Below are 13,614 nucleotides of genomic sequence, written 5' to 3' on the forward strand. Positions count from 1 at the left end.
CTGGCGGAGCCTCCGCGCTGGGACGTGGCTCTGGTCTCCCCAGGAATCCAAGAAGCACCTGGCTGGATTGGGTGTGCTGGGACTGGGCAACCTGATCACCGAGATCACAGCCAGCGAGGAGGACAGTGCGGAGTCCGATGGAGCCCACCTGGATGAGGAAGGTTAGGCACTGGGGTGCCTGCAGTTAAACTGTAGAGGGGCTGCAGGATCATAACTCTTACTGGAGAGGAAGAAAAGCACCCAGATAATCATGCAGGGAACACTGTGATTTATCTGGTCAAAGGTCCTCTAGCAAAGGGCCTTTCCTTCTCCTTGCCAGAGTGATCCCACACTATCTCCTGGTCACTTTTGCACTTGTTCGCTTTAATTTTTATATAAGTGGGGTTTTTTTTACTTGTTGTTTCTCCCTCATAAATAAGTTTATTCTATGTTTCCCCTGTGTTAAATGAATCTATTTAGTGCACAATATTATCATGCCCCTTTTCCTTTTTTTTATTTAAACTGCTTGTTGAAGAGTTTTACTGAGTAAGTGAAAGGTGTTCCTTCTGCTAAAGTTGGTTACTTACCAGTCTGGATGGGAAATTCAGAGCTCTTGGAGCTGTTGGTTGGAGTATCAGATGTATTTGTTCCTCTAAGAAAAGAAAACATCAGAAAGGATTCATGTGGACACATCAAAGTCTGACATTAGTTATCCATATTAGGATAAAGTTCTGTGTGACTAGTTTTCTTTTCTTCCTAGGCTGGGTTAAAAGCACAGAAGATGCTGTTGATTATTCAGATATTAATGAAGTGGCAGAAGATGAGAGCCGTAGGTATAAGCAGGTGATGGGCAGCCTGCAGCCAGTTCGAAGGCCAGGTAAATGGGATTAGTGTTACATCTGTAGTTGTAGAAGGTATTTTGGGGCAGTGAGCCTTGACAGTTTCTATATGGGTGACATTGTACCTTTTCACTCCTTGCTTCAAGAGCCTAATACAAGCTTTTGTAGAACTGTGTTCACTGGATGAAGCCGCTGGTTGGTATCTTCCTGTTTTAATGAATTAGTTCCTCATTAGACTTAAATTATACTCAGAAAAGAAACTAGGACCCTCCTTTTGCTCTGGGAACCCCTGCAGAGAATTCCCAATACCTGCTCATGTTTTGTTAATTAGTGTTCTTAAGAAGAGGGTTATGCAGCAGGCCTGGTGCTTCTTGGAGATACTCAGAGGTAGAGATAAGGTCCTGATCCTTTAGAGAGTCACTTCAATCTTAATATTTCTCTTCTGGTTTACCCCGTTTTTTTTTTCTTTTTTTTTTTTTCCCCTCTGAAATGACTTTCTGTAGAAGGCAGTTTGGTTCTTTTGTTGGTCCCAGGGATCTCTGTCTGGTCTGGAAAAGATTTTCAAAACCATGAAGCTTTTCCCTTTCAGTAGCTGATCGTGTAAATGCTAAATCTTTGCATGTTCCTTAAAGCTGCCTTACATTTAACCTTGCTGTTGACAGATTGTGGTTAGCGGGATGTAAAGGGGATTAGGACTTTTTAACCACATTTTTACTACATTTTTCTTGATTCTTTACAGCTTTATTTGCTTTGCAAAGCGTGAATAAGGGAAGTGATCACATAATATACATGTATATGCTAAGTGCTTCAGTCATCTTTCTGTCAGTTTGCCTTTTCCCTTCCTTCGAATTCTTTCTTAAATTTCAATCTTGCAAATGAGCATGTTCAGAAAGCTGAACTTGTGAGAGTTCTACATCTTGTTACAAAATGAGGATAGTCTCCTCAGTAAGGGAAGACATGCTCTTCTCATCAGGTTGAGACAGGTACAAGATAGTATCAATGGGAGGGGTGCCTGGTTCCTCTTTATTGTCTGTTTAATATGCAGTCTTGTCTCCTGACTGGTTAGATGAAGATGAAGATGATTATGATGCTGACTGTGAAGATATTGATTCCAAGTTGATGCCACCACCACCACCACCTCCAGTACCTGGAAAGAAAGAAGATGAAAAGGACACAGCTGCAGCTGGTGAGTGGGAACTTTCTTCCTCTCTCTGGCAATGTGAATATCTGAAGGAAGCAAACACTGATGTGCAGCAGTTCATTCTGCAGCAAGCACCACATGTCATCAAAATTCAGTCTTCAGACTGCATCTAAAGGTGGGTTTTCATCCTGATATGCAATGTTAAAGGATTGTCCGAAATGTAAGGTGAAATATTTTATTTCCAGTGATTGATAAAATACTGATATTGACAATGAAACTGCTTTTTTTTTTTTTTTTTTTTTATCTCATCCTCTCAGTTGTGGCTGGGAAATTCACCTGGAACGCTTAGGATAAAATGCAAGGTTAAACCAGAATGGTACTCATAACACCTGCAGAGGCTTAATTTTTGCATACCTTGGTATAAAATCAGTAGTTGTGGCATTATGGGGTTGTATTAGGGGACAGGGAGGAAACCTGTTTGTTTATAAGGTGCTTGTTCTATTGTAGTATCTGAAGATGGAGACGGTATCATTTTGCCCTCCATCATTGCTCCTTCCTCTGCTGCCTCCGACAAGGTGGATTTCAGCAGCAGCTCTGATTCTGAGTCAGAGATGGGACCTCAAGAAGCCAGGCAGGCAGAATCCAAGGAAGGCAAACTCACACTTCCTCTTGCAGGAATCATGCAGCGAGATGCTACCAAACAGTTGCCAAGTGTTACAGAGCTCTTCCCGGAATTTCGACCAGGCAAGGTATTGTAAGAGATGTGAAAATGACATAAACTGTATCACGTAAGCCCTCTAAATGTGCATCATATAGTATTAAGGCTCTGTAGTAAGTAATTATGTAGATGTTCTTGCTTACCTCAGTGCCATCTTTACTTTCTGTGTGCTGCTGTTTCCAGACTGCTTAATATGCAATGCTTTTCCTGCCATTTGCAGGAGTCTCTTAAAAAGCCTCATATAAATCAGGGTGTGAAACAGTATTTTGTAGTTCTGTAAGACCATAGCACAGGTATCTTTAGGTTTGAAAATTGTTTTTTTTGAGTTAGTAGAGAATACTTTTGCCAGATTATTTAAAAACCATAATGCTAATCTGTCTGCTTTCTTTTTTTTTCTGGCAAATACTTGCTCCTTCTTTCATGCTGTCCTGAACCTGGTGTGCTCTTTCTAAAAGAGCACATTTGTGATCTGTAGCCTTTATTTAATCCTCCCTTGTAACTGCTCAGAGTATGGATCAGAAATTACCACAATAACAAGCTGCCTGAAAGAATGATCATTTCTTGCACAAAGCAAATTCGTTACGATACTTTCCTAAATAATACCAAGTAGCAAATGTAGTGGATGTATTTCAGTAATTATTTTGAAATTTTTAAAGCTGTTGAGAGGAAAGGTAGGAGGGGAAGGACAATAAAGACGTGCTTATAGTTGCCAAACAGATGGTTGGGAGCCAGGATAACTTGGTTTCATTGGGTGCCTCCATCACAGGCTTTTTAAGCAGCTGAGTAGTTTGCATAATTAAATGGCATGTTTTAATGATTTAGCTAACCTCTGTCTATTAGAAATTAGGTGAGGCTCTAGCACAGAAGTTAGCCTTCTGAGTGCTCCCTTGGCCTTTGCAAATTTGGGGTTTCCTGTGTTAGTGTATTTTGTATCAGTTGGTGTGCTCGTTTCTTTGCTTCTCCACGTATTACATTACATCAAGGACTGGCTCGGTGTTGAACATGCCCAATGAGTATAGAAATCAATGCAAGCTGTTAATGCTGAGCACTTTTTGTAATGAAGTCATGAGCAGTAGAGCTGGCAAAGCGTGAAATCCTCTCTATTTTGCTATGAGAATTGGCTGATGTCTGAGAATGTGTATGTTAATTTAGCAGTTTTTCTTGATGAAACCACTTAAAATAGCAGGTGGAGAAGCAGTCTTTTGTGCTTGATTTAAACTGTTAGCAGCTTGCCTATGTCTGAGATCTTTGCCCTTTGTCTCGGCCAGAGGGTTCAGAAGTAATCTCTGGGAGTTTTGGGAAGAAGGATAACAGATGTGGGCAGAGATGGATGGAGTGGCTGTATAAACATTATTCCCTTTGGGAATCATTGTAACAGATTAACAGGGAACATTAATAGGATGTCTTCTTACAAATCCTCGTTTTTTCAGTTAGTTTGTGAGTAATGCTTTCAGTCTTCATGAGAGTGCTCTGAAGAAACAGTTGTCAGTGCTTGAAAACCTGCAACCGTAATTGTACTAGAAACAGAAGAGAAAGTTTGTTATTAGTGTGGGTGCTGGAGGTATGAAGTATGCATGTAGGGGACCTGTGTTATGATGGAAATAAAAATGAATGTACTCTTTCTGGACCATGGTCTTTGTTGTTATCTGGCTGCTTAAGAAACCTCTGCTTCTATAACTATCTTCTGGCTTTGTCTCTTTTGCTAATAATTTTATCAACTCTTCTTGAATCTCCATGTGTCTTTTTCAAGGTTATGGATTGCTCAAAACGAAAATAAGTATTTCCATGTGGCATCTTACCACATGCTCACTATGTAAAGGCAGACTTTCTTCCATCTGTTGAATTTGTGTCTGAAATTAAGAATAAATCTTTTTGAAAAGGAAGGATTCATCAAACAGATCAGAAACCTTTTGCAAGTATAACCAAGAGATTGTTGATTGCATCGGGGGTTGTGGTACAGGCCAAGCTTCTGAATTTTAGAGTGCTCTTTTTCATTACTGTTTTTCAGGTGAGGGAAAGACAGACAAGCATTCCACAGTGGTTTTTTTCTTCTCTGACTCTTGTTTTTTTCCTAATCTAGGTACTGCGTTTCCTGCGTCTCTTTGGCCCTGGAAAGAATGTTCCATCTGTTTGGCGCAGTGCCCGAAGGAAACGCAAGAAGAAACATCGGGAGTTGTCACAAGAAATGCAAATACAGGAGGGTGAAGTTGTAGTTGAGAGTGGAATGGAAGGAAAATCTCCTTGGGAATATGAGTTTGCTGCTCCTCCCCCTCCTGAGCAGTGCCTTTCAGATGATGAGGTGGGATATCTGAGACTTAGAGAGGGTCGCCAGCTGGCTCTGGGGTAGCAGTGGATTGGACAGTAACTTTTAGAATAAAGAGCTTTTCCTCCAAAGTAAAACTGGAGAGCAGGGTTGGCTTGTATTTCAGCTTTGCAGAAACTCTTCTACAGATACTAGTCAGTGGCTTCAGATGATTGCTTCTTACTGAGAAGGCTGCATCTGTGGTACAGGATCAGTAGGAGAGTTTATCCTCTTTGTATCGAGAAGAAATCTCTGTGTTCTTGGAAGTCTAATTGCAGAACATTCTTAAGGCAGCTAGTAAGTATGGAAAAGCAATTCTTAGAAATACTTTTCTCTCCCGAGAATAAGCTTGGAAACTTGGAAGTAAGAAGCCTCTTACTGACACTTAGACCAGTAGTGTAACCATTCCCTCCTTTGGTGTGCTTCAGATTACCATGATGGCACCTGTGGAATCAAAATTTTCCCAGTCAGCTGGTGATACAGACAAAGTAACAGATACCAAGCCAAAAGTGGCAGAATGGCGCTATGGGCCAGCACAGCTATGGTATGACATGCTGGGGATCCCTGAAGATGGCAGTGGATTTGATTATGGTTTCAAGCTGAAAGAGAAGAAGGAGGAGGAGGAAACTAAAGGCCATGCAGATGAGGAGGTGAGAGGGGAACTGTAGGGGAAGGTGTGGAGATTTTTGTGGCACAGGAGATTGCTGCACAATGAGAGCTTGGTGATGGGCCAGTGGATGGGTGTGCACTGTGCAAATTGGAACTTTTAATCTTTCTCCTTTATTTTGAAAGTAGAGTCAGTGCAGGTTTTCAAACAATTGTTCTTTCCTTCCAGGATGCAGGGTTGATGGATGAGAAGGATGATCTGCTAGCTGATGAGCACTTCCTTATGGTGACACAGCTCCAATGGGAGGATGATGTTATCTGGAATGGAGAAGATGTCAAGCACAAAGGGACTAAGACACAGCGAGCAAGTTTGGCAGGCTGGTTGCCATCCAGCATGACTAGAAATGCTACTGCATACAATGCCCAACAAGGTAACCGGTGGTCTGATATGAACTGTACTTGCTGTAGTTGAGCTGACCCGTTGCATGATTTCATCTCAAAAGAACGTAATTCTTCCTGTCAGGGAAAGTTTTTTTTGAAAATCACAGCTCTGCTAAGCATTCTGAGACTCTTGCTCTCTTTCGAAGAACAGAGTTGGTCCTTTCTGTTAAAGAGAATATCAGCTATGGCTTTCTTCTCACCATGGGAAATACCAGATGCTAGATCCACCTACGCTGCTATTAAATAGTGCCGCACTTAGGATGTCTGCTGTTTATAGGACAATGGAATTTTCTTCATATACTTGCCTTTTTTTTTTTTTTTTCCTAGCTGGAAGAATTGAGTAAAAAGATCTTCTGAAGTTTACTCTCACTTAATAATGATACTCTGTTTTTTTTTGTAGATAGGAAGTAACAGTTCTTACAAGCCTTAGACTTCTCTTAGAGGTGGATTTGAAAACTAAATTGCTTGTGTAGAATGAATGCTTACCATCAGTTACATCCTACCCTGCTTCCACAAGGAAAAACTGATGGAAGTGTCAGATCTTTGTTGGGTACTAGTATCAATCCTTTACTGTTCAGCTATAAACACAAGATACTGAGTTGGGTAGGTGAATTGGAGATAAGTTTTTGTAGCAATTTTTGTTTCAGCACAGTTGTGCCTTTGCTATTCAGGCCTGGGCTTGCTGTGCTTGAGTCCCATCAAAAGCTACAGTAACATGTTAAACATGGTTGATCTCTTCACATGTGTTACATCTCATGCTTTCTAGAAGTATTAAGTGACCTAAGCCACATGTGAGCATAGGTGAGTTGGTCTGCCCTGGGAGGAGCTGCTTCCACAGAACGATTCCTTGGGGTCTGCTTGATCATCCTTTTTTCTTTGACGGTGACATAAGACTTCTCTGCTGGAGGCCAGAACAACAGTTCTGTCAATAGCAACTGTCTGCTTAAGGCCTTTCACTTTTATAGGGACTGTGTAGAAGTGAATGTTATCTATTGTCATGCTGCATATGCAAAGTAAGCCAAACCTAACTTCGAAGAGGCTGCAGACTTCAATAAGCTGTGGGTGAATGTGTTTTGTAAGTCAGTGTCCCTGCCCATGGCAGGGTTGGAGCTAGATGATCTTTAAGATCCTTTCCAAATCATACTATTCTGTGATTCTATAAAGTCTTACCCATACTAATGACACATTGACACTCTGTGATATGAGCAGTAGGCCCATCCTGTTTCAGGCTAGACATCACTCTTCATGCAACTCCCATGTTCTGATTTAAGGCAGTGCACTCCCACTCAAGCTCACTTTACTTTTGTTTTCCTTCTCTCTAGGTTTGAACCGCAGTGGCTCTTTGCTCAATCCGCCAATTCCACTAATACAGAAACCAAATGTAGCAGGACTCCTAGGTATAGCAAAGGGCAAAGAAAAGCAAACCCCTGAACAGCAAGGTAATAAGGATGTCAATCTTTGGCCTATGAATAGGTGCATGTGACACGTGTTTCTGTATACAGACTTGTATTATACAGGCTTGTTTTCTGTGCAATAGCAGGGTAATTTTTTTGGCAACCAGGTATAGATAAAAGGGATACTTGTTTGTTTTATAACCTGTTAGAGACCATATTTAATTTTTGGAGATACTCTGTGTTTCAATGGAGCAAAATCTCAAAGGGCTGCTAAATCTGAGACCTGGGGCTCTGCTTCCTTTTTGCTTCCAAGAGTTTTCCTTTACCTTTTAGAGATCCTGGCTCAGGAAGCCCTGAAAGATGGGGAAGGATGAGAGAATAAGATGTGGAGATGAGTTTTGAAATGGTTTTCTGCCAAGGTAGTGTATAAAACTCTTAAGAATTTTACTTTATGATTGTTTCAGTTTCTGTGGATGAAGACAAGACCTGGTACTCTATTTTTCCAATTGATAATGAAGAGTTAGTATATGGCCGTTGGGAAGACAATATCATCTGGGATGATCAGGCAATGGAAACCTACTTGGATCCCCCTGTCTTAACACTTGATCCAAATGATGAAAACATAATTCTAGGTATGTTTATGGCATCCATAGATTTGGCTCAAATGGGAAAAGGCAAGTGGAAGAAAGGATTTATAGTCACAGTGTAATGGAGATAAATGAATTGGGGCAATACTTACAGTCTTACATTGTTCTAGCTTTTGAAGATATTTTGCAAGTAATCAAAGGCCACAGCAGAAGACAATGCTACTAGTAACTGGTGTCATATATACTTTCAGCTCTCAAGTTAAAAGGAGTAACAACAGATTAGAACTTTTAATGCCCTGAAACTTAATTTTAACATGATTAATCTGACCCTTGGTGTGTTTTAGAAGCAACTGAGTTAATTTTACTTGCATGCTTGTTGGTTTGAAGAGGGAAGGTGGAGAAATAAACCACAAACTAGCCCATGCTATTCTCAAACATGGCTTGTATTCAAAGCCTAAAGAAACAGACTCCTTAAGCCTCTTTCAGGCTAAGGTAATGGCACATGTGAGCAATGACTGCATAATATCTGTTAGCATTTTTGTTGCTGCTACAAACTTAGTCAATATCCCTGAAGTTTATTTGAATGTATTCCCTGCTTGTATTGCTGCAAGCTGGAGAGATTTTTCTCTTCTTTGGACACTAAAATCACCACTTTCTCTTAGATTTCTCTGTAGATTATGAGTCTTCAAGCAGCCTTATGTAATTTAAGGTTAAGCATATCTTGCTATGCTTTTGTATGGCCTGGGTTGCATTTCCTTCCTCAGGAAAGTGGGTCAGGTTTAAGAATTTCTGTATTTATAGGTTGGAATGTTTCGGCATTAGCTAGCAACCTTGAAAATCACTCTTAACTTGAGCTTGTTAAAGACAGACTCATACTCATTTGCAAGATTGAAATGTAAGAAAATGCGAAGGAAGGGAAAAGGCAAACTGACAGAAAGATGACTGAAGCACTTAGCATATATTTGTATATATATGTATGTTAGTGTTTACCAAGCCCATGTCACTAGGCCCTGAATCTTGGGTGAAAACTGTACTTGGAAAGTCCATGCTTCACAAACTGGTAACTTAAAATTCGTGCTACTTTCTTGGAATTTTTCAGGAATCCCTTTTGGCTTCAACTCCATATTATCTTTGGATTCAGATTCACTTGTGTGTTTTATATATGTTGGAAGAAAAGGATTACTAGTGCATGTAGTTGCGAAGCAGTATTGGCACTCCTGTTGCCTTGACTCTCAACTCTAGAATAACCTTGTCAGAACTGTTGGCTATTTCTTGTACTTTTAATGATTAGTTTATTGGTAAATTTTGTGTTGAGCAGAGGATAGCCCAACCAATCCCCACAATATTCTCTTCCCACTCAAATCTACTCACTGATGAAGAAGGTAAGGTAGAGATTTAAGCATGGAGCTTTTCTCTGTTGAACATGTTTTGTATTAACCAACGTGGAGGAAAAGCAGGAGGAGTGCAGGAGGGCAGTCAGCTTGGAAACTGAACATAAAGGCAAAAATGTCTGGATCAAGCTGCAGCTCAGGAGGAGGTTGCAAGAAATAACAAATCCATGTTTTCTATACCCCAGGGCAAGTACCCCGTATTGTGATTGCTTGTGTTTTTAGAAATTCCTGATGAAAAGGAAGAAATGACTTCGAGCTCTCCATCCAAGGAGAGCAAGAAAGAATCTTCCCTAAAGAAGAGTCGAATCCTGTTGGGAAAAACAGGTGTCATTAAGGAAGAACCACAGCAGGTGAGCATAAACTTTAACACTTTGCAGGTTGGGAATGATGTGGAAGGGGCAATTTTTTTCTTTCTGACATGTCTCCCTCTGTGTTTCAAAATTGAATTAGAACATGTCTCAGCCAGAGGTGAAAGATCCCTGGAACCTGTCCAACGATGAGTTTTACTACCCCAAACAGCAGGGCCTTCGAGGAACTTTCGGAGGCAACATCATTCAGGTAGTCGTAGTAGTATTCACTATAGAGTGAGAAATAGATGGAATGTCTTGATAGGAGGTTTCTAGCTGAGAGTATGACTTAGGATTTGTAGAAAACCAGAACTTAGATTGCAGCAGGTCAGTTAAGTGTTCATGAGATTTTTAATATAGTTTAGCTAAAAGATTAAGGAGTTTGAACTAACTTTTCTTGATTGCCCCATCAAACTGAGGTTTAGGTGCTAAGTTTTGCTGTGTCATACTTGCCATGCATTTGTATGGTCTGTCTTTCTGGAGGGCTCTTCTTTCTGAAGCAGCAGTAGGAGGGCAGAATGTAGTGCAAATATTCAAGAGGTGGGACTGTATGTCTGCTACTAGTGGTGTTTTAATTTAGATGTTATAAAAATAATTTAGATAATGATGAATTCGAAGCACTGCTCACTAGCCTTGGCTGAAGATGTAGTATTTTTTTCCTCCTTCAATGTGGTATTAAGTGAGCCCTTCTAAAACCTCATCTGATTCCAGCTTCTTCTTTAATAGGAAATACTTATGTAATTCTAAATGCACTTTTTCCCACTGGTAGGGATAACGCCTTTGCATGCTTCTAGCTAATTAAAAAAATCTTCTCTTCGGGTATCATTTGAAATAGTAAAAATGCTGTTGTCTCTGTATGGAAAGGAAAGATTTATATATGGACTAATCACTTTCTGTCAAAAGGCGACATGAGGATAAGTGAATCTCAATGCACTAGTGTCTCTGCTAGCAGACCTAAAACTATTATCAGGTTCTGTCATATAAGGGTTATTAGGATGATCTTGGTTTTGAGATGATAGATCTCATTCTTACTGTGCATTTTGTTCCTGTGTTAGCACTCTATCCCAGCAGTGGAACTTCGCCAGCCATTCTTTCCTACCCATATGGGTCCTATGAAGCTCCGACAGTTTCATCGGCCTCCCCTGAAGAAATACTCTTTTGGTGCCTTATCGCAGCCAGGGCCCCATGCTGTGCAACCTCTACTGAAGCACATAAAAAAGAAAGCCAAGGTAGGGTTATTTTCCTCTGTGTCTGAAGTCCTCTGTGGCTCTATTTGCACAGCAGATCTCTTTGATGTGCTGTTTTCTTAACATTGTTTTTTTTCACTAGCACAGATGAGAGAGCAGGAGCGTCAGGCTTCTGGTGGGGGTGAAATGTTCTTCATGCGCACACCACAGGACCTAACTGGCAAGGATGGAGATCTCATCCTTGCTGAATACAGTGAGGAAAATGCCCCTTTAATGATGCAGGTTGGCATGGCAACAAAGATTAAAAATTACTACAAAAGGGTGAGTATGCAGGTTTTACTGCTGGACAGTGATTTTCTTCTGCTTCTTGCTGAGTGCTCACTGCACCTTCGTTGCATGTTGCAGAAACCTGGCAAAGATCCTGGAGCTCCAGATTGCAAATATGGAGAGACTGTTTATTGTCACACTTCTCCATTCCTGGGTTCTCTGCATCCAGGCCAGTTACTGCAGGTAAGAAAAGCAAGCATAAGAAGACAGAAAAGTTTAACATGGAGTAATAGGCAGAACGTTTTGTGTCCTGTTTATTGAATCACAAATAATGCTGAACTTCCAAAGAACCTCAGATTCAGTTTCCTTTCCAGTTTGTGTTTTTGTTTACTGATAATAATTCGGTTCTTGGTTGTTGTTTGGTGGTTTTTTTTTTTTTTTTTTAATCTCTGTTGTATGTGGGTTTTTTTAAACTGTTGTAGGAACGATAGGAATTGCAGGAAGTGAATCTTTGCTGCATTGCTTTGGAATGGTGTTATACATACTGTTACGAGAGGGCCCAATGGAAGGTCAAAGCTGCTGGAATGTTGGGAAGGTGTAGAAAACCCAGGTGTTGGAGGGTATAGAAACATGGATTTGTCATGTGCTGGCTTGAATGAGCAAAATCTTATGTGTATTTTCTGAGAATTGCACTACTAGTTGTCTGCTGGATGCTAGTTACTAGTCAGGTTTATAGACTTCTGCTTTTATGAGCATTCCTCTATTGTTGAAATACATACAACTGAGATTAGGAGTGGAATTAAGAATATCATAAAGACCACCTGCTTACAAAATTAATGATAAATGTAAGAATATCTTGTAATGCTAGCTGCTTTTGCGGCAGCAATAATCCTATCCATGCAGGAAAAAAGTAAGGTGAAGGTTGATATTAGAGGTTCATTACAGAACTGACAATAGCAGTGGTTCAAGCCTGAGAAGACTTCATTTGGATAAAACAGGACTTCTGGAAAGCTTGAAGTGAGAACAAGGGCCATCTCAGGAAAGCTTTGCAATGTGGGTGAAGGTTGTGTGGGAGAGTAGAAGTGGGTAAGGCTAGTGGAAGCCCTACAGGTAGAGAAAACCCCTTATAAAAGAGGATGGTCTTTCCGGTTAAACTCAGTCTAGTGCCTCCTTGGTGCTAGTTTAAACTTTCTTACCTTTAAATGCTGAACTTTGCTGCTGTCTGCTTTTCTGGTTAGGTTCTTACAACCTCCATTCCTGAGCAAAGTCTTCAGTCCTAGCTTCCGTTGCCTTCTCCCATTCCCAGCTGTGTGTGTGTCCCCTGGGCTGGTTTTTGTGGTTATAGTGTTCTTCTGCATATCATAGAATCATTCTAGAATCATAGAATGATTTTGGTTGGAAGGTTGCTCCAAGCCTCTGTGTCCAGCCTGGCCTTGAGCACTGCTAGAGATGCAGCAGCCACAGCTTCTTTGGGCACCCTGTGCCTCAGCACCCTCACAGGGAAGAGCTTCTGCCTAAGAGCTCATCTCGGTCTCCCCTCTGGCAGGTTAAAGCCATCCCCCTTGTCCTATCACTGCAGGCCCTTGCCCCAAGCCCCTCTCCAGATTTCCTGCAGCCCCTTTAGGCAGTGGAGCTGCTCTAAGGTCTCTCCTTCAGGAGCCTTCTTTTCTCCAGGCTGCCCCAGCCCAGCTCTCTCCGCCTGGCTCCAGAACAGAGCTGCTCCAGCCCTCGCAGCATCTCCGTGGCCTCCTCTGGACTAGCTCCAGAAGCTCCATGCACCTCTTGTGCTGCTGCCCCAGAGCTGGATCAGGACTGCAGGGGAGGCTCTCCCCAGAGCACAGCAGAGGGGCAGAATCCCTTCCCTGAGCTGTTGCTCACCCTCTAGGGGTGCAGCCCAGCATATGGGAGGGTTCTGGACTCAAGGACACACTGAAGCCGTGTCATGGGGAGCTTTTCCTTACCCAACACCTTCTCCTCAGGCTGTTCCATCCAGTCCCCCCCCAGCCTTTGTTAGGGCTGGGGGCTGGCCCAACTCAGGGGCAGGACCATGCACTTGGCCTTACTGAACATCACGAGGTTCTTACGGTTCCACCTCTACAGCATGTCCTGGTCCCTCGGGATCCCATCCCTTCCCTCCAGCATATCAACCCCACCACTCATCACTCGTCTCTACTTGAACATAAGCTGTTGAGCGCAACTCTGTGATTGCAACCATCCAGCCAATTCCTTATCCACTGAGTGGTCCATCCATCAAATCCATGTGTCTACAGTTTAGAGACAAGGATGTTGTGTGAGACAGTGTCAAAGGCCTTGCACAAGTCCAGGTAGACGATGTCAGTTGATCTTCCCTTATCCAAATTTGTCAGGCACAATCTGCCCCTAGTGGAGTCATGTTAGCTGTCACCAATCACTCCC

At 41.8% G+C, this 13,614-nt stretch overlaps 1 protein-coding gene across 10 annotated transcripts in view; it reads left to right on the top strand.

The window, feature by feature from the left end:
* Positions 1 to 13,614, top strand: part of TAF1 (TATA-box binding protein associated factor 1) — a 38,446-nt gene that overhangs the window by 338 nt on the left and 24,494 nt on the right. For 4 of the 10 annotated variants that reach the window (XM_061353335.1, XM_061353331.1, XM_061353327.1 and 1 more), the window contains exons 2-15: positions 44 to 161; positions 740 to 856; positions 1,864 to 2,004; positions 2,467 to 2,708; positions 4,758 to 4,976; positions 5,408 to 5,629; positions 5,815 to 6,016; positions 7,349 to 7,465; positions 7,885 to 8,052; positions 9,621 to 9,748; positions 9,849 to 9,956; positions 10,801 to 10,974; positions 11,080 to 11,253; positions 11,338 to 11,442. In XM_061353335.1, the coding sequence (XP_061209319.1) occupies positions 44 to 161; positions 740 to 856; positions 1,864 to 2,004; positions 2,467 to 2,708; positions 4,758 to 4,976; positions 5,408 to 5,629; positions 5,815 to 6,016; positions 7,349 to 7,465; positions 7,885 to 8,052; positions 9,621 to 9,748; positions 9,849 to 9,956; positions 10,801 to 10,974; positions 11,080 to 11,253; positions 11,338 to 11,442 (2,235 nt within the window). Of the gene's footprint in view, positions 1 to 43; positions 162 to 739; positions 857 to 1,863; positions 2,005 to 2,466; positions 2,709 to 4,757; positions 4,977 to 5,045; positions 5,277 to 5,407; positions 5,630 to 5,814; positions 6,017 to 7,348; positions 7,466 to 7,884; positions 8,053 to 9,620; positions 9,749 to 9,848; positions 9,957 to 10,800; positions 10,975 to 11,079; positions 11,254 to 11,337; positions 11,443 to 13,614 lie in introns of those variants that run through there. The other 6 variants (XM_061353330.1, XM_061353329.1, XM_061353333.1 and 3 more) reach the window with 4 other exon arrangements.

Source organism: Neopsephotus bourkii, unplaced genomic scaffold (assembly GCF_033783945.1).
Source record: "Neopsephotus bourkii isolate Nb327-2 ecotype Australia unplaced genomic scaffold, CSIRO-AGI_Nbou_v1 NB_668, whole genome shotgun sequence".
NCBI lineage: Eukaryota > Metazoa > Chordata > Aves > Psittaciformes > Psittacidae > Neopsephotus > Neopsephotus bourkii.